At 43.6% G+C, this 18,526-nt stretch overlaps 1 protein-coding gene across 1 annotated transcript in view; it reads left to right on the top strand.

Moving 5' to 3' along the window:
• The first annotated feature begins 3,594 nt into the window (after positions 1–3,594).
• CPQ (carboxypeptidase Q) overlaps positions 3,595–18,526 on the top strand; it is a 167,270-nt gene continuing 152,338 nt past the window's right edge. The window contains exons 1-2 of the mRNA XM_056854402.1: positions 3,595–4,051; positions 12,356–12,563. Coding sequence (XP_056710380.1) covers positions 3,622–4,051; positions 12,356–12,563 — 638 coding nt within the window. The 5' untranslated portion in view covers positions 3,595–3,621. The remainder of the gene's footprint in view (positions 4,052–12,355; positions 12,564–18,526) is intronic.

Here is an 18,526-nt window from a genome sequence, read left to right as displayed (position 1 = left end):
CTTTATATTTGATCCCACACCTTTAGTCTGAAATGGTATAGCTCAGCAACAGATGCCTGATGTAAAGCTTCTGGCTTTCTTGTTTTAGTGCTTCAGTTTAGACTGAGTATTATGCTGACTTTCTGCTTGCTGGGGGGTAAGATAATTTCATGTTGGATGTGCTTATTTGGATGTTATAGAGTAAGAGATGTTCATCTCCTGCACATACCACACAAAACAGTCATGTATCTGAGCATTTGCTGCATTTGGATGTTTACATGTCTTACTCTGCAAGTTCAGGGGAAGCAAATGAGGATATGCACATATTTTGTTTTAGAGACTATGAAAGGCAGTATATGGGAAGCAGTGAATTGATTGTATTTTCCATCATAATGTTGGAAGCTGCAGGGAAGCTGCAGGGTTTATCTCGGTGGTGGTATTGGTGTTATGCAGCCTTGTTGCATGCCCAGCCTAGAGCTTTTGGTCCATTTTAGTATTTCTGGGTCTGTGATGACCATCTGGATCAATACACAGGGTAGGATATATACTAGAAAAAATAGCTTCTTTTTTCTTTTTTGGGTGGGGGGGGGAAGCAGTTACTAGATGCAAGTACTCCCGGTATTTGGCAGTGAATCTTCAGAAGACTCAGATCGTTGTCAGTTTAACTGTGGTTGGTAAATGGAACCTACATGTTCAGAGATAGCATTTTGTTGATTACTACATGGCTGCGACAAAGCACAAGGAAGGCCTGTTGCCTTCAGACCAAGCTTGCAAACTTCTGACACCTGGCCACTTTTAGAAATAGAAAGCTGGATTACGTGGAACTTTTGGTGGCTTGATCCAGCAGAGTGGTTTATATGTTCTTTATGCCTCTCTGCTTAGTTGTTACAGAGAGTAGCGGTGTTGGGTTGCAGTAGAACAGTTAGATTCCAGTACCACCCTAGATACTGACAAGATTTTTGGGGTGCAAGCTTGCATGGTGTAGTGGTTAAGAGTGGCGGACTCTAATCTGGAGAACCAGGTTTGATTCCCCGCTCCACCACATGAAGCCTGCTGGGTGACCTTGGGCCAGTCACAGTTCTCTCAGAACTCAGCCCATGTGAAGGCAGGCAATAGCAAACCATCTCTTATCTTCTCTTGCCTTGAAAACCCAACAGGGTTGTTATGTATGTACTTTGGTTAGTAGTTTAGGACAGTAGGCAAGAGCAACCCGCGGAGCTTGGGGTTCTCTCCAAGGATCCAAATCCCTGAATGCCCATTGGTCACTAGCGCCATTGGACGCTAGGATCGTTCCCCCCCAATCACGACCCAGGGGGGGAGTGGCAGCAAGCGGCCATATAAGTGGGGGGTCTGTCCACTGTTCTCCAGTTCTGTTCTGTTCACAATAAACGTGTTGCTGTTGGAACTCCGTCTCTGACCTCGTGTGTCCTCCCCATGCGGACTTAACAAGGGTCACCATAAGTCAGCAGTGACTTGATGTCACTTTCCACCACCAAGCTTTCGAGTGTTAAAGCTCTTGAATCTAACTGCGTAGTTAGGTTGCTTTCCGATAATAAATGTTCCTATGCCAAGGTCACAGTAGTAGATGAGTTAGGTTGGGTCCAGAATTGTTTGTAGCATAAAGGAACCATGTTGGGGGTGGTACTTCCCTTGGGCCTTGAAAACCGCTCTGCTGACAACTTGAATGGGATTTCTGGCTGTTGACTCAGTAACATCCAATCATCCAATCTCACTCTTCTGGTGGCACAAATCTCTCTGGAACAAAGGGCACAACTGTGAGCTTATGTATGTCCCATAGTGTGTGCAGGATGTAGTGATATCCCCAGTGATTTGTGCCCTAATCCATTATAGAGAGAAAGGAAAATATCTCAACACATAAAGGAGAATATTTAAAAGAAAGAAAGAAACCTGTGCAATTTCAAAGCACTTTTGAAAACATGAACTAATTAGCAGTCCACCCCTGCGTAGAACAACTTGATGCTGAGAATATTATACTTTGTAGAATAAAGTTTAATTTTGCATCTGGGATTAGTTCTTTAAAGATAAGCTTGCTTTATTCTTATGACAATTATAATTAGCTCTTAATAAGGGTTATACGTGATTTTAAAAAACTGAGAAGAAATTGTGTTCGGTTCCTCAGAAAATATGTGTTCCAATGTGAGATCATATTGTTAAAAAGTCTCTAAAATATTGATTTAAATATATATATAGGTTTCTTTTTTTTCCCTCCTGCTTTTTGCATGATTGTAATATTTAGTATTCTAATAGCAGTTCAGTTAATTTTAAAGGGAATGGATAATGGCTGTGTCCTCTTTTATGTATAACAATAAAGAGTGTTTGATATACATTCTGCATCTTAATTCTTAGTTCTGTTTTCTGTTAGAAAAAGATCTTTGTAAGCTTTTCAAAGGCTTCCAGATTCCAAAGGGTCTTGCATGTCATTTTACTCATTTCAGTTTTGGACAAATTGTTTTAACAGGGGCGAGAGCTTTGGAGAGTGGAGGGGACAGAACTAATTTAAAACAGAAGTAAGGTGTGTCAACGTAGAAGGTGTCCCTGAAGAGGCACATGCAAGTTGCTAGGGAAAAGGAATAATCTTTCCATAGCCTTCCCTCCTGCCCATTTTATGTTGAACTCTCTCAGTCAATCAAGCCGTTTACGTTTCTTTTCTTTCTCTAGGTTTCCATAATTCATGTTTTTCTGTTATTGGTTCATTCACAAGGCTATTTCACATGATGCTGATATTGCAAGCAAGGGAATGGTTGCGTAGAACAACTTTTCTAGAATGTTCCTTGAGTAATATTTGAGTTAGGGTTGCTAACCTCCAGGTGATGGCAGAAGATCTCCTGCTATTACAACTGATCTCCAGCCGATAAAGATCAGTTCACCTGGAGAAAATGGCCGCTTTGGCAATTGGACTCTATGGCATTGAAGTCCCTCCCCTCTCCAAACCCCACCCTTTTGAGGCTCCACCCCAGAAACCTCCCGCCGGTGGCAAAGAGGGACCTGGCAACCCTCATTTGAGTGCCTCGATACTAATACCCAGTTAATAGGACGATTGCTAGAAGCAGTTAAGCACTTTTTGAAATGGCCTGTTATGTATGGGCAGTGTTCTCTTAACAATTTGACAGTTTCTTTGCTTTTGGTAACTGAGGACTAGTTTTTAAAGGTCTCTTCTACACAGAAAAGTACATTCCAGGAAGAAAGGTTGTGGCCTTAAAGTCATGTGAGCTCCCACCTGCATCCCAGGCACAGTTTTATGACCTCAGCATGAACCAGACCTGAGACTAACCTTTGTCCTAGTGCAGTAAAAGCCATGTTTCTATTGATGTCTGTAAGTGGAATTTAGTCAAAGAGTACCTTTCCTTTGGGAATGGTTGCATTCCAATGGCGTTCCTTTAAACAGCAATAAAATGTGTGCTAGGCTCTTGTCTTTCTCATTTGGCTTTAGTAATGACCACCACAAATTGGCTCGACTTTTCTGCCGCTTCACTTTCACCCGACAACACTTGATTGGATTGGTTTTCCTCTTTAACAGACTGCCACGCTCCACACTTCAAAACTGGAGTATTGCTGAATGATTTAATGTTGTCTTTTCCCTCCTACAGCTTGACGAGTGAAAATACAGTGAAGGAAAAGAAAATGGAGCTTCTGTTTTTATTAGCCTTCGTGCTCCTATTGCCTCAGAGCAAAGGGAACCCATTAAGTGGAGACGATGACGGCTACCAAAGAACGTTTGAAGACTTGAAGAGGGAAATAGCTGGTTATTCAGACATTGCCAAGAAAATTATCGACCTCGCTGTTTACGGCAAGGCCCAGAATAGATCCTATGAAAGGCTTGCGCTTTTTGTGGACACTATTGGACCAAGATTAAGTGGCTCAAAAAACCTAGACTTGGCTATCAAGTACATGTATAAAGCCTTGAGTATGGATGGCCTGGAAAATGTCCACTTGGAACCAGTGAAAATCCCCCACTGGGAAAGGGGGAAAGAGGCAGCAATGATGGTGGAACCTCGCAATCATAGCATTGCCATTTTAGGGCTTGGTGGCAGCATTGCAACTCCTCCTGAAGGTAACCAAGCTTCCTTAAGAAGACCTATGTTGTTCATTTGTTTGATCTAGGATAAAATTGGGTGTTCCTTATCAAAGAGTGATCAGTCCATTTTGGTTCTGCTTCTTTAGTGTAGTGGTTAAGAGCAGTGGTTTGGAGCGGTGGACTCTGATCTGGAGAACCGGGTTTGATTCCCCACTCCTCCACATGAGCGGCGGAGGCTAATCTGGTGAACTGGGTTGGTTTCCCTGTTCCTATACACAAAGCCAGCTGGGTGACCTTGGGCAAATTACAGCTCTGTTCGAGCTCTCTCAGCCCCACCTACCTCACAAGGTATCTGTTGTGAGGAGGGGAAGGGAAGGTGATTGTAAGCCGGTTTGAGTCTCCCTTAAGTGGTAGAGAAAGTCGGCATATAAAAACCAACTCTTCTTCTTTATCTACCTCTTTCTAATTTTTAAATTGCTACATAGCACAGACCCCAGTATTATATCTGTGAGACCTCTCACCAGTTGATAGGGTTGCCAATCTCCTGGTGGCTGGAGATCTCCCACTGTTACAACTGATCTCCAGCCGATAGAGATTAGTTCACCTGGAGAAAATGGCTGCTTTGGCAATTGGGCTCTATGGCATTGAAGTCCCTCCCCTCTCTAAACCCGCTCTCCTGAGGCTCCTCCTAGGGCTGTTGAATTTTAAAAAATTCGGTATAGTTCGGATTCGGCCGAAGTCCGAACTCCCCCACTTCGGATCCGTTCAATTCGGCGGGAATTCAAAGTTCGGAAAAAAATTTGGCCGAATAAAGCCATTAAAAACACAATCGCACCTTTCCGCGGCTCTGGAGGGGCATTTTTGGGGTTAGAGGTCCCAAACATTCGGCAGAGCTTCAAAGGACGTTTATTGAAAGACTCCCCAAGTTTTGTAAAGATTGGGTCAGGGGGGGCTGAGATATGGGCCCTGAAAGGGGTCCTCCCCACCCTTAATGTGCATCTCTCAGCAGAGCTTGCCGCCCACGCACAAAGCTCCCAGCCCCGACAACAGCTGAGAAATTTGCAAAGCAACTGCAAAACAACTGCAAAACAACACAACCTTGTTAAACAACACCTTTACAACACACAACTGAAACCTCCCCCCTCAAACCAGGAAGCGAGAGACTCGAGGGGGAACACACACCCCAGGCAGAACCGACGAAAGCCCCCTTTGGCTTCCCACCCACCCACAGAAACTGCTCCCTCCCCCCACACACACAGAGACTCTGCTTTCCCCACACACACACACACATACGCAGGAGAAAAATTATAGATTAAAGCCCCCAAAGGGGTCTTACTGTGGCTGTCTTCTGTTCCATCAAGAGGGGCTGAAGAGGACTTGTAATCCAAGATGATTCCAATTAGGCACGGGACGTTTTGCTCTGGAGAAAATGCACAGGATCGGCTGATCCATTCATCCCAATAGGGGAAAGGGGAAAGGGGAAAGGGGAAAGCCCATATCTCGGGACCCCCTGACCCAATGTTCACAAAACTTGGGGGGTATCTTAAGAACACTGGTCTGAAACTCCGCTCAAAGTTTGGGATCTGCACCGCCAAAAATGCGCCCCCTGCAGCCATGGAAAGAGAAAAGGGGGGAGGCGATATTTCTGCCCCCACTGAACCCATCTTTACAAAACTTGGGTAGTATCTTAAGAATACTTGTCTGAAGCTATGCTAAAGGTTTGGTGGCTATATCCCCAAAAAAGCGCCCCCTGCAGCCACATAATTGGAAAAAGGGGGAGAGCCCATATCTCGAGACCCCCTGACCCAATGTTTACAAAACTTGGGGGGTATCTTAAGAACACTGGTCTGAAACTCCGCTCAAAGTTTGGGGTCTCTACCCCCAAAAATGCACCCCCTGCAGCCATGGAAAGAAAAAGGGGGGAGCCCATATCTCGGGACCCCCTGACCCAATGTTTACAAAACTTGGGGGGTATCTTAAGAAGCTTCATCTGAAGCTCCAGTGAAAGTTTTGTGTCTGTACCCAAAAAAATACGCCCCCTGCAGCCACAGAAAGGAGCGAATGTGCACAAGCACCCCCCCCACACACACACACGAGGATTTCGCTCTCTCTCTCTCTCTCCCTGGCCGGGCCGCACATCAGCTGATTCCTCCAGTACTCAATCCTGACTGATTGGCCAGAAGAAGACCCAGCTTGGCCACCGATTGGCCGGGGGGAGGAGAATGCTGCTTACTGACGGTTATGCTGCTTACTGAAGGCCCTGAATTTGCCAAATTTATTCGCGAACTCCCGAACTCGCTGAATTCGGCCCCCCCGGTTGCCCGCCAGTTTTGAGTTCGGTTCCTCCCGAACTAAAAACCACCGAATCAGGGGAAATTCGGCTGATTTTCATTTCGGGCCGAACCGAATCAACAGCCCTAGCTCCTCCCCAAAAATCTCCAGGTATTTCCTAGTTCGGACCTGGCAACCCTACCAGTTGAGGTCTATCTGACCAGCACTGTGCAAAATCTTGTCTTTACAAATGGATGGCTTGAAGCAGGACCTTAACGGATAAAACTCCTAAACTACAGAATCTCCTTCACGAAGAGGTTAAACAATTTATTTCTCTATTGCGGTTCTGGAATGTGAAGGTTTCCGACTCTATCTTGAGAAATTTCTGGAGATTGGTGGGAGGGGGAGAGAGCTCATTGGGAATGTGGTGTAGGGTTTCCTGGCCCCTGCTAGGGGCATGGGAACCATGCTCCAGGCAACCCCCCCCCATACCAATCAGCTGGCAGGCGGGGAACTTACTGCTAGCAAAAGAAGGCCTAGGCCTCTGTTGCCAGCAATGTGGCAATGCCACATTGCCAGTGACCCAGGGGTGCTTTGGTATTTGCGCCAAAACTCTGTGGTAAAAATTACTTCTACCAGAGTTTTTGCCCAAATACCAGGGTGTCCCCCATCGCTAGCAATGTGATGATGTCACTTCTAGTGCATGCCAGAAGAGATGTTGCCAGGTTGCTGGCGACACTGGCCTATGCCTTCCTTTGTTCCCAGTAAGCTCCTCACCCCCTGCTTGTTGTCTGGGATGCCTGGAAACCCTGTTGTGATGCCATAGAGTTCACCCTCCAAAGTTGCCCTTTCCTTCAGGGGTAGGGTTGCCAGGTCCCTCCTCGCAAACTCAAAAAAGTCATAAAAATAATAACATATAATCAGTGTTGACGATAATAACCAATTGGGATGAATAATAAACAATAATAATTAAAGAAGTAAAAGTAAAATTGAACAGCCTTAAATCATTTAAAAGTCATCGAAAGGTCAGTAGAAGCAGTACCAGGTGATAAGAACCATTTGGGATGGGAATCAACCAAAATCTTAGAAAAAGACTGATGATCAGAGCCTGCTCATTTAAAAGTTATCGAAAGGTCAGGAGTAGCAGTACTTAGTGTAGTACCCACCTTATAAGGAAAGGACCTTGTTTGTGGTGGCATCTTAACTTTGGAACAGCCTCATGATGGCTATTTGCTTGGTGTTCCAAAGTTAAGATGCCACCACAAACAAGGTCCTTTCCTCATAAGGTGGGTACTACACTGAGCAGGCTCTGAAGAAGTTTGTTTGACAGAATTATTTATACCCTGCCTTTTTTCAAATTGCACAGAAGACAGCATCCAACAAAAATAATTTGCAATAAAATAATTTTGCAAATAAAAACTGAAAAGACAGGAGAGAGTTATTAAGAACTGCTATGAAACAGTCTCCATACAAAAAGTACAATTATTCGAAGAGGAGTGGGGAGGAAGCCTAGAGAAAACCAATTACACAGAAAGAAAGAAAACAACTCAGCTAGCAAAATGCCTATGGGGGTGTTTTCATCTGTGGCCTAAAGCTCAACAGACTTTGTTCCAGGTGAGCCAGTGGCGGGGAGGACATTCCAGGCACCCCCATTAAAAAGCCCTATCTGTGATTCTTGACTCACTTCACCTCCTAAGGCACTCACAACAGGGAGGGGGGCACTCTGATGAAGATCAGGGCAGGTCTGAACGAGAAAAGAGGCCCCTTCAGGTACCTCTTTTTGCCTATGATCTCAGACAGGCTTTCTTACATTAAGCATCAGAAGACTATAGTTGTCTTCTGTGGTCAAAGACTGAAACTGGGTAAGATGAAAAGGTTAATTCTGATTGATCGTCATTAGAAGCCCTTGTCCCTCTGTGCCATTTATATGTGGTCTGTGTTTCCCTGTTTATAATGCCGGCTTTCTATACTTAGAAAACTGAGTGAGAATTACATTTTGAATCAACCTTAGCAGAATTGTTAGGCACAGGCCCTGAAAAGGAGCAAGCATCTTGAGACCTCCTGGGGGGGGGGGTGCCTTTCATTACTGCAGCAAGGAACTGTCAAGAAGAGCTACTGTTCTTTCTCCCCTTGATGAGCAATCATGAGCACATGTTATTATGTTTTATCACTTGATGCAGTGTATAAATGGCACGTTGGGATGAATTACCTGCTGCCAATCCTGCTCATCTGTTACCAAAGCTAATATGTCATGCAGATTGCAGAGCCAGCCTGCAGAGACCTTAATTTTTTTCTGGCGGAAAACGAAATTTTTGCAGATACCTGGCTTCATTTCCACTGGCATCCCTCCAGCCTTTAGGATGATCCTGTCACTGGGACATTTCTTAGCTATATGGTTGAAACTCTTCGTCATTAGGAGCAGCTGGAGCCTCGCAGTTCAGCCACTTACATGCCAACAATAACAGCGGTAGATGTTTGCACTTGGCGCACAAATGTGGCATGTTTGGCACTTTTGAAAAAAAGTTGGAAGCCAGGACAGTCAGCCAATTAGAATTTCCTCACCTTTCTTATTTTATTTCTGGAATAAGAAGCCCCAGTCTTTCCCCAGCTTCTCTTGCAACATTCCAAACAATACCTTTAGTATATCTAAAAAATCGTTAAAAGGAAGCCAGCTTGCGTGATTTATAGAACAGTGTGTCCACATCTGATCGATTTCAATGGTTTTAGAAGGATGCAGCTCCATTTAGGATTGCACTTAGTCTAGAAAGGATGAACACATGAAGCATAGGGTTTCCAGCTCTGGCTTGGGAAATACCTGGAGATTTTGGAGGTGGAACCTGAGGAGGGTGGGGTTTGGGGAGGGGAAGGACTTCAATGAAATATAATGCCATAAAATCCATCTTCCAAGGGAGCCATTTTCCCCAGGTGAACTGATCTCTATCACCTGGAGATCAGTTGTAATCCCAGGAGATCTCCAGCTTCCACCTGGAGGTTGGCAACCCTATGCCTTGTACTGAATCTGGCCATTAGTCCATCAAAGTCAGTATAGTCTATCCAGACTGGCAGTAGCTCTCCAGAGTCTCAGGCAGAGGTCTTTCAAGGTGCCGGGGATTGAACCTGGGACCTTCTGCATGCCAAGCATGCTCTGCCTTTGAGCCACTGCCCCTCCCCAAACTTGCAGTCCAGAGACATCTGAAGATCCGCAGTGATGGGATTTTTTTCCTTATAGTTCCCATCTGACCAAATTCATGGTACCGGCCAATCCATTAGTATTTCCAACTGGTCTGGATTGGGTTTCATTGAGCTCACCTGTATGCAGTGCCCCATCATGGTGCAAGATTAGGATTGGAGAAAATGAGAGAAAGGGAACTGGACAACGTAAGAATAACAGAAGCACTGAACTTCTTGATGCCTTGTTATTTATAAGCTCACCCCCTGGCCTTGCATCATACCCAGCAGAAAAGAGTGGGATTCTGGAGTGAGAAATACCAAGGAGATGATAAACCTCCACCCATAATGTTCTCTAGAGGCCTCCCTACTAACAATGAACAAAGCTACTCAAGAGCAGTCTATCAAAACCTGCCATAATCCTGATGATTACGTTAATAATATATAGTGCTTTCAAATGTTCAAAGCACATTCCGGACATTTTATTGTTCTCATCCTTGCAACAACCCTGCAAGGTATGTCATCAGTATTATTGCAGATATGGAGGGAAGGCGGTGCTGAGACAAATGTAGTGTTTTGCCTAAAGGTATTTAGTGAATTCTTGGCAGAGATGGGATCTGAACTGGAAACATTCAGATTGTGGTTTGGCCTGTTAACAGTGCAATCCTAAAAAGTTATACCTTTCTAGGTCCATTGAAGTAAATGAGTTTAGAAAGGTAGAACTTACTCCCAGGAAAGTGGTCTTAGGAAGGTACTGTTAGTTACTCTGCTGTACCAGCTCCTCACTTCTGTGCATATATATGATTTTGAATTACACTGGTACAAAGTAAGCGTATATGCGTGTGCAGAAGAAGAAGAAGAGTTGGTTTTTATACCCCAGTTTTCTCTATATTTAAGGAATCTCAAACCAGTTTACAATTGCTTTCCATTCCTCTCCCCACAACAGACACCTTGTGAGGTAGGTGGGGCTGAGAGAGTTCAAAGAGAGTTGTGACTGGCCCAAGGTCACACAGCAGGCTTTATGTGGAGGAGTGGGGAATCAAACCCAGTTCACCAGATTAGAGTCCACCATTCCTAACCACCGCTCTTAACCACTACACCACACTGGCTCTCGTACAGGGTCATGGTTGGAGTCATTTATGCAGGGCGTTCAGAGCCAAGAACATCAGTTTGCTATGCATGGTGGTGTCACGTATAGAACACTAAAAACTTGTGGTTTGTGGATTAAATGCACCCAGATAAGATTGCATTAGGGATTATATTAAAGAATTTCAGACAGACTCTGATTCTTTTTCATTCTTTCCAGAGCCTATGGAAAAAAAACGCTTTTCACTTTTACTGACGTGTTTTGTGGCTTCTAGGTGAAATGCATAGCGGTGGAATTCCAGGCATCCGTTATGACTTCTATATTTAGCGGCAAAGTCTAGCTCTCATTGTTGAACAGTTTCCACTTATCTCTGTAACGAATCCGCAAGATTGGATCTTAAGTGTTGTGGTCATCTTGTGAAGGATTCTGTAAAAGCCATGAAATGTGGTTCCCAAATGAAATGTTTGGTGAAAATTTATGTGTGATGATGGCAGAAGGAGTTTAAAATAATGGTTACCGCCGTTACCTATAAACGTTTATTCGTTCTCCCAGCCAACGGGTAAGCAGAGAGGAAATGCTTTGAGAGGTTTTACTTGCCTTGACTGAACAGTTTGCGTGTACTGGAAATTCAGAAGTGGGAGATTTTTTTTTTAAAGAGAGACCATAAACCTGATGGTTGTTTCTGCAGTCAGCCTTCTGTTTTTTTTTTTAAAGAAATGATTTTCACATCATGGCTAAAAATGGCGCTCTAAGAAAGATGCTGGATTTATTTCAATGGTTCTCAGGCAAGACGGTTTTCTGGAGGCTTGTGCCCTTTGTAATAATTGTTCATGTTGTTCAGCAGCAAGGCCAGAAAGCATGGTATAATGGCAATATTTGGAGAGCATGTATATTTAACGTGCAAATCATTGTAGCCATGCACATTAAGCCACATAACCTAACCTTTTAATTATTGATTATTAATTATTATCGCCCTCATCCCCAGAAAGCAGAGTTCAGTGTGCTGCCAATTAGTCAGTCAAGAGGCAAGAACTCTTCTGTTGTGGGGAGGGGAAGGGAAGGAGATTGTAAGCCGGTTTGAGTCTCCCTTAAGTGGTAGAGAAAGTCGGCATATAAAAACCAACTCTTCTTCTTCTTCTGGACAAGAGTTTTGGCAGACCAAATGTAATCTCAGGCCTCTTGTAGCCTTTCACTTCCTAGTCTATGAATACACACAATATATGTAGGCATTCAGCTTGCCAACTTCCAGGTGGAGCCTTGAGATTTCCCAGAATTACAACTCATCTCCAAACTACAGAGCTCAGTTCCTCTGGCGAAAATGGCTGCTTTGGAAGGTGGGCTGTATGGCATTGTACCCTGTTGAGGTCCCTGCCCATCCCAGGCTCCACCCCTCAATCTCTAGGAATTTCCCGGTGTGAAGTTGGCAAGCCTAGTAGGCATGTTGCAGCATATTTTGTATTCATAAGTGTCAATGCCATCAGGAAGGTGAGGCAGCTCCTCCAGGTGATGGCTCTGGGTGGGTGCTCTAATGGGTAGCAGAGTAGGAGACAGAACCACAGAGCCACGTTCTACTGGGAAATTCTCTAGTACAAGCCCCAGTGAAATGGATAAGAGCTGTGTGCAAGTGGTCCCCCTTTGTGCAACACACATTGGCCTCAATGCTGATTATTGACAGGGGGCCCACCTTGAGGTCACTAACTGGGCAGAAAGGCAGGGTGCAACTGTCACTTTGATGTTTTTTGTAAAAAAATCAGGCACCAAGTAACATCTATGGCCTGCGTCCATTCATAACTGTGATGATTTTTCTATTCCAGGCATTACAGCGGAAGTCTTAGTGGTGACCTCCTTTGATGAGCTACGCCAGAGAGCTCAAGAAGCGAAAGGCAAGATCGTTGTTTACAACCAGCGTTATGTCAGCTATGGCGAAACAGTACAATACAGGGGACGAGGAGCCGTGGAAGCTGCTAAAGTGGGAGCGAAGGCATCTCTTATCAAGACTATTGCTCCATTTTCTATAAATAGGTAAAAGGTTGTTGCTTAGCGCATGTATGTTTCCCCTCTTCCTTTGCTGAGTGTTGCAGATTGTCAGCATGTATGTTCTCAATAAGAAATGGGAGGTCTATTCAGAATCTCTTGCCGTATATTATTTTGTTGTTGTCGTCCTTCTGTTGCTTGTTTACCTGCAGATCTGATATCTCACACTGATTTTCATCTGGAATCTCAGTAGCTGTTTGGGAGTTTCCTGGTTACATGAATAGCTTGTATCATCACAGTTCTTTCGGTGGGGTAGGAGCATTTTGTTTAACACAAGTTATGGCTCAGTCACTTTCTCAAATTGACTCTTGTACCTGATCTTAAAAGGGGAATTGTGAGTTTCCATGAATTGCAGTTTAGTTATTAGCGGGAATATTAATAAGGAGAGGCTGTGGCTCAGAGGTAGAGCATCTGGTACACATGCAAAAGGTCCCAGTTTCAGTCTTTAGCATTTGACGATAAAAAGCATTAGGAAGTAGGTGATGTGAAAGACTTTGACCTGAGACCCTGGAGAGTAGCTGCTGGTCAGAGTAGACAGTACTGACCTTGATAGACCAATGGTCTGACTCAGTGTAAGGAAGTTTCATGTGTTTGTATGCTACTTTTAATTACTGAAGGAGGATGCTTCTATTGCTTTGAAGTATTATTTTGTTTGTTCTCTCAGCTCTAGTGGAGGTCTCTGCTGCTTCTGTATGACACAGGGAAACTGAATCCGAGTGACAGATTTGTTCAAGGTCATCTCAGTGAGTTTCTGGTTTGGATGGGCTTGGAATACATGTGTCTCATATTCAGGTAGGATGCTGAAGATGCAGCATTGCTGGCTTCTTTCTCTCTGTGTGTGATCCTCAGCAGAGTTACAACACCCGCCTTGACTTCAATAGACTTAGAAGGGTGTTACTCTGCTTGGGGTGGCATTGAAAGTTTTTCAAGAGCTGCTGTCGTTGTTATTACTACTGATATTACACACACATTTGACAGCTGTCTGCGTCAATATACCATGGTACTGGGAACTTTCCATAAACTCACAATAATATATTTACCAAAAATCTAGATGTACATGCCCCTTCTCACCTGAGAAATTCTGCTAGACCTATCAAAACTTTGTAATGGTTGCCTTTTGAAATGTCTCCTCTGGAACACCTGCATTCCCTATGGGTTTAGCTGTTGGGGAAGTGTTGGTGACAACTCAAATAAGAACACAATGTATGTATATTAGTTGTGTTTCCCCATGTTTCACTGTTGAGCCCAGTATTTGGCCTGTATCAGTCAGAATAGAAAAAAACAAATACAAAACATAAAATAAAAACAGAAGTCAGGAGTTGGAATATGAGCTCTAAAGGCTCAAGAAAAGATCAATGCTGTGACTGAATACCCAATTCAAATTTTTTCCCCCTCCAGTTCACAGTGTAGCATGCTCCATGAGCAACCAAAATGATCAGGGGACTAGAGCAACTGCCCTATGAGGAGCAGTTAAAACGCTTAGGGCTGTTTAGCCTGGAAGGAAGGCGGTTAAGGGGAGACATGATAGAGGTCTATAAAATTATGCATGGTTTGGAGAGAGTGGACAGGGAGAAGCTTTTCTCCCTCTCTCATAATACTAGAATGTGGGTGAAGCTGCTGAAGCTGGAGCGTGAGAGATTCCAAGCTGATAAAAGTAAATATTTCTTTACGCAACACATAGTTAAGTTGTGGAACTCCCTGCCCCAGGATGTATTGATGGCTGCCAACTTGGAAGGCTTTAAGAGGGGAGTATTCATGGCTACTAGTAAAAATGGATACTAGTCATGATGCATACCTGTTCTCTCCAGGATCAGAGGAGCATGCCGAATATATTAGGTGCCGTGAAACACAGGCAGGATGGTGCTGGTGCAGTTGTCTTGTTTGTGGGCTTCCTAGAGGCACCTGATTGGCCACTGTGTGAACAGTCTGCTGGACTTGATGGGCCTTGGTTTGATCCAGCATGGCTTTTTTAATGTTCTTAGCACATACATAGCATCTTTTCAGGGGCTCTTCTTGCCTTAATATTTGATGGGTACGCATGGCTTAGGGAGATCATATTCTGAATCTCATCCTTCCACGTTCCACATAGGGGAGTCCAGGCCATCATCAGAAACCCTTCCAACATTCCATGTTACATCAGTGAGGGAAAATTAGCTGCCACAGGAGGCTCTTTTCAGGAGGCTTCCATGTTCTCCAGCCATTTCTGTGTGACAGCTGAGGAAAGTTCTGAGGGAGTGAAACAGTTGCTTATTTTCACCCCTTAACATATGAAAATTGAATCATGGTATTTCAGAAATGAGCTCTATCTAACATTTATGATATGCAAGTGAATTGTAAAAGAGCTGAGAATGAGCGTGGTTCTTTCAGACAGACCGTCTGTAGCTTTGCCTGTTAAAGCGGCTTAGCTGCAGATTCTTGGTCCTGATTTCTTGACAACCAAGAGGCCTGGAACATTGTTTTTGTAAGGAAAGCTAACATTTATGAGGCCAAGAGAAAACTGCACAATGTTATTGAAACTGCCACAGCCCTGTCCTCTGAAACAAACCTATGTGAAACTATTGTCGAAGGCTTTCACGGTCAGAGTTCATTGGTTCTTGTAGGTTATCCGGGTTGTGTGACCGTGGTCTTGGTATTTTCTTTCCTGATGTTTCACCAGCAGCTGTGGCAGGCATCTTCAGAGGAGTAACACTGAAGGACCAGTGTTACTACTCTGAAGATGCCTGCCACAGCTGCTGGCGAAACGTCAGGAAAGAAAATACCAAGACCATGGTCACACAGCCCGGATAACCTACAAGAACCTATGTGAAACTGCCTTGCGCTCCACAAGGCCCTTGATCCACTCTCTCTAGTATTGTCTGCCGTGGCAGGCATCAGATCTCCATGTTCCTCTACAGAGATCTATAGCATTGCTACTGAAGGTTCATTACGAAGAATTGCCCCTGAGATTATGCATGGAAAGGGCACACTTTCCCTCTTGACCTGTGGGCCTGCTCATTAATTATAATGTGCATCTTTTACAAAAAAAAAAAGAAATGTTTTAAGAACACAAGCAGTGTTTCTTGGTCTTGGTCTTCTAGAGACCATGGATTCTGATGGAAACCATGGGTCAAGGAAACATCACAGGGCGGAGCTGAAACAAGACGGTTTAGAGGAGCTTCCAAAGAGCTTGATGGAGACTGCTGTGGTCTGGGAGCCTGACGTGGCATGGTGAATTGAAAGAGATGCAAGAAAATGCAGCCAAACCAACTTACCTGCTTATTGTTCAATCTTAGTAAAAGGTTCCCTGTGGTTCAATTTTAAGGTAGAGATAGCAGGACAAGAGGAGATTGTCTGAAGCATAAAAATCAAAGGAATTTGAAGAGGAAGGACTTAAGGATGTATAGCTAGATTGATGATTCAAGTGCTGAAGCTTCTGTCGTAGGTTCTCAGCCTGAATGAAGGTTTTTTTTTTCCACTGTGCCTTTTGTATTGTACATGATTACTTAATGACAAAGACCAAAAGCTCTGCTGGAAGGAACGTCATGCTGTGCAAAACCGTGGCTGCAGCCAACTAAGTACACTTTGATGAGGACGATGAGTCCCAAATACTGTTCCCAAAGAACAGTTAAAGATGGTAAGCTACTTAATAATGGATAAACAGCAAAGCTGCTGAATTCTAGCTCCAGAAAACCTTTCGTTTAAGAGAAAAGTTAAGGTTACTGCAATTTAGGAATGAAAACCATGGACATTAGAAGTTGAGGCTCATGCCAGAACTTCCACACCATGTAAACAGTAAAGATGGATTTGCATATTGGATTTGCTTATATATTTTTCTGTCTGATGCATTTTTAAACCTGAACTTCATTCAAGAAGCTCGGGGTGGCATACATTGCTGTTTCTCCACCATTTTATCCTCCGCCATTTTACCCTATGTAGGCAGAATGGGCGGTGAGTGCTACATGGTCATCCAACAAGCTCCATTGCAAAGCAGAGGATTTTAATTCAGTCTTCCAGATTGTAGTTTGCCTCTCTAAATTCTTCACCTTTTCAGCCCCAGTCATCTTCTGCGGGTTTGAGGCACTAATGAAACTGATGTCAGTCTGATGAAAATGGTATGGTAAAATATGTCAATTCTAAATGTTTAGTTATGAAAACTGTGCTCCTGTGCACGATTGGGCTATGCAGCTGAAAAAAGACTGTGCTCAAAAGGAAAACCAGTGCTAAGGCACAACTGGGGCATCATATTTGTAGATCTATTCTGCTCTGCTTGTAAATAGTAAACATATAATTAATTCATTATAAAAGAACCAAACTCTTGCAAAACCCAGCCCCATACAAATTTACTCATAAATATGGAAATTTACCTCCTCCTGCCTCTCACTTGAGTGTTAATATTAAGTGTTAATATTGAGTGTTAATATTAATACAAAATGAATTAAGCAACAAAATCCCAATAAAAACAGGTAGCAAAATATATTATTAAAATGATGTCATAAAAATCAGCCACTCCATCAATAACCAAGACAGGATTTAAGCCCAGTTTGTGTATGTGTGTTAAGTGCCATCAAGTCGCTTCCGACTCAAGGTGACCCTATGAATCAGTGTCCTCCAAAACGTCCTATCGTTAACAGCCTTGCTCAGGTCTTGTAAGCTGAGGGCTGTGGCTTGCTTGCTTGAGTCTATCTCATGTTGGTTCTTCCTCAAAAGCTAGGGCAAAATTAAAAACCAGGTATCATGGGGGAGGAAGCCAGAAAGACACATCTGGTACAACAGTCACTGAACAACAAAGTCAACAAAATATCTGGGGAAACAAGTGCATTTTTTATCCTGGTTCTGAAAACAGGAAGCAGTAAATCCATGCACAGAGTATTAGTGTGGGCTGGATGCTTTTTAAGGCAGTGTACCATTTATGCTCCTAAAAGAGTTCTCAATGTTATGTAAAACATTTGATTTAGGGGCTAATTAAATTGACAAGCAAAAGTTTGCAGTTGGGTAGAGTGGTATAGAGCTCATGCTTTGCACATGGAAGATCCTAAATTCAACCATTAGCATCCTCCAGTTGAAGGATCTCAGGTACAGATCCTGGAAAAAATTCTCTCTTTCTGAAAGCTATGGCCACTCAGACTAGACAGTTCTGAATGGTGGAAAGATCTGGAATGGTGAAAGGCAGCTTTGTATGTTCAGATACATACACTGAATTCAGAAATAAGGGACATGAATGCAGATGGAGTATGCCAAAGCTGGCTGTCACTTGTAATTGGGCACTGCAGAGTTTTAGCTTTCCAGTTAAATGAAGGGAGATATGAAAGGGATGCCAAGAATCAATTTGTTTTAAAGGTACCCAATCTGTAATCTTAGATGGAGAAAGTTCAGTGTCATTCTTAAATGCTCTTGTAAAATTGGAGATTATCAAAACACCCTTCTAATACAATAAGAAGTGAGTTTATTTTTTTGCTCTTCTGTTAATTTAAGATAGATAATACAGGAGCCTCATGTCGTTGTGGCCACTGCACAGGGACCGAGTGATGGGAGGCAATGTCCTAGCCAGGACAGATTTTTCGGTCTTCAACGCCTCCTCTTAGCCACCTGCTGCATCTTTTCTGTCTGTCCTGGCAACCAACTGCGCTGAGTAGACTCTGCTGGACACACAGACGGTTGTCAATCAGCAACAGGTGGCCTTGTCAGCTCAGACTGTGTTGCTTTTTATTGGATTGGTGGAAAGAGTTGACTTCACGTGAATAATCCCCTGGATGTGGAGCCGTGCTGAACCACAGAGAGAGAGAGAGAGAAAACCTGATTTCTAATTAGAGATTTGTAGAGGAGTCCAACACATGTTTTTGCAGAAATAAATGCTCTGTTGTATCTTAGTCGTTTTCTTCCGTTTACAGCTTTGTTTGTAGGGATGAAACTTTTTCTCAAGAAGTCTCAAGAACGACTTTTGGGGGGTGGGGTGGGGGTAATGGAATATTCCA

The sequence above is a fragment of the Euleptes europaea genome, chromosome 8, assembly GCF_029931775.1.
Source record: "Euleptes europaea isolate rEulEur1 chromosome 8, rEulEur1.hap1, whole genome shotgun sequence".
Lineage (NCBI taxonomy): Eukaryota > Metazoa > Chordata > Lepidosauria > Squamata > Sphaerodactylidae > Euleptes > Euleptes europaea.
This window is presented reverse-complemented; position numbering and strand designations above follow the sequence as displayed.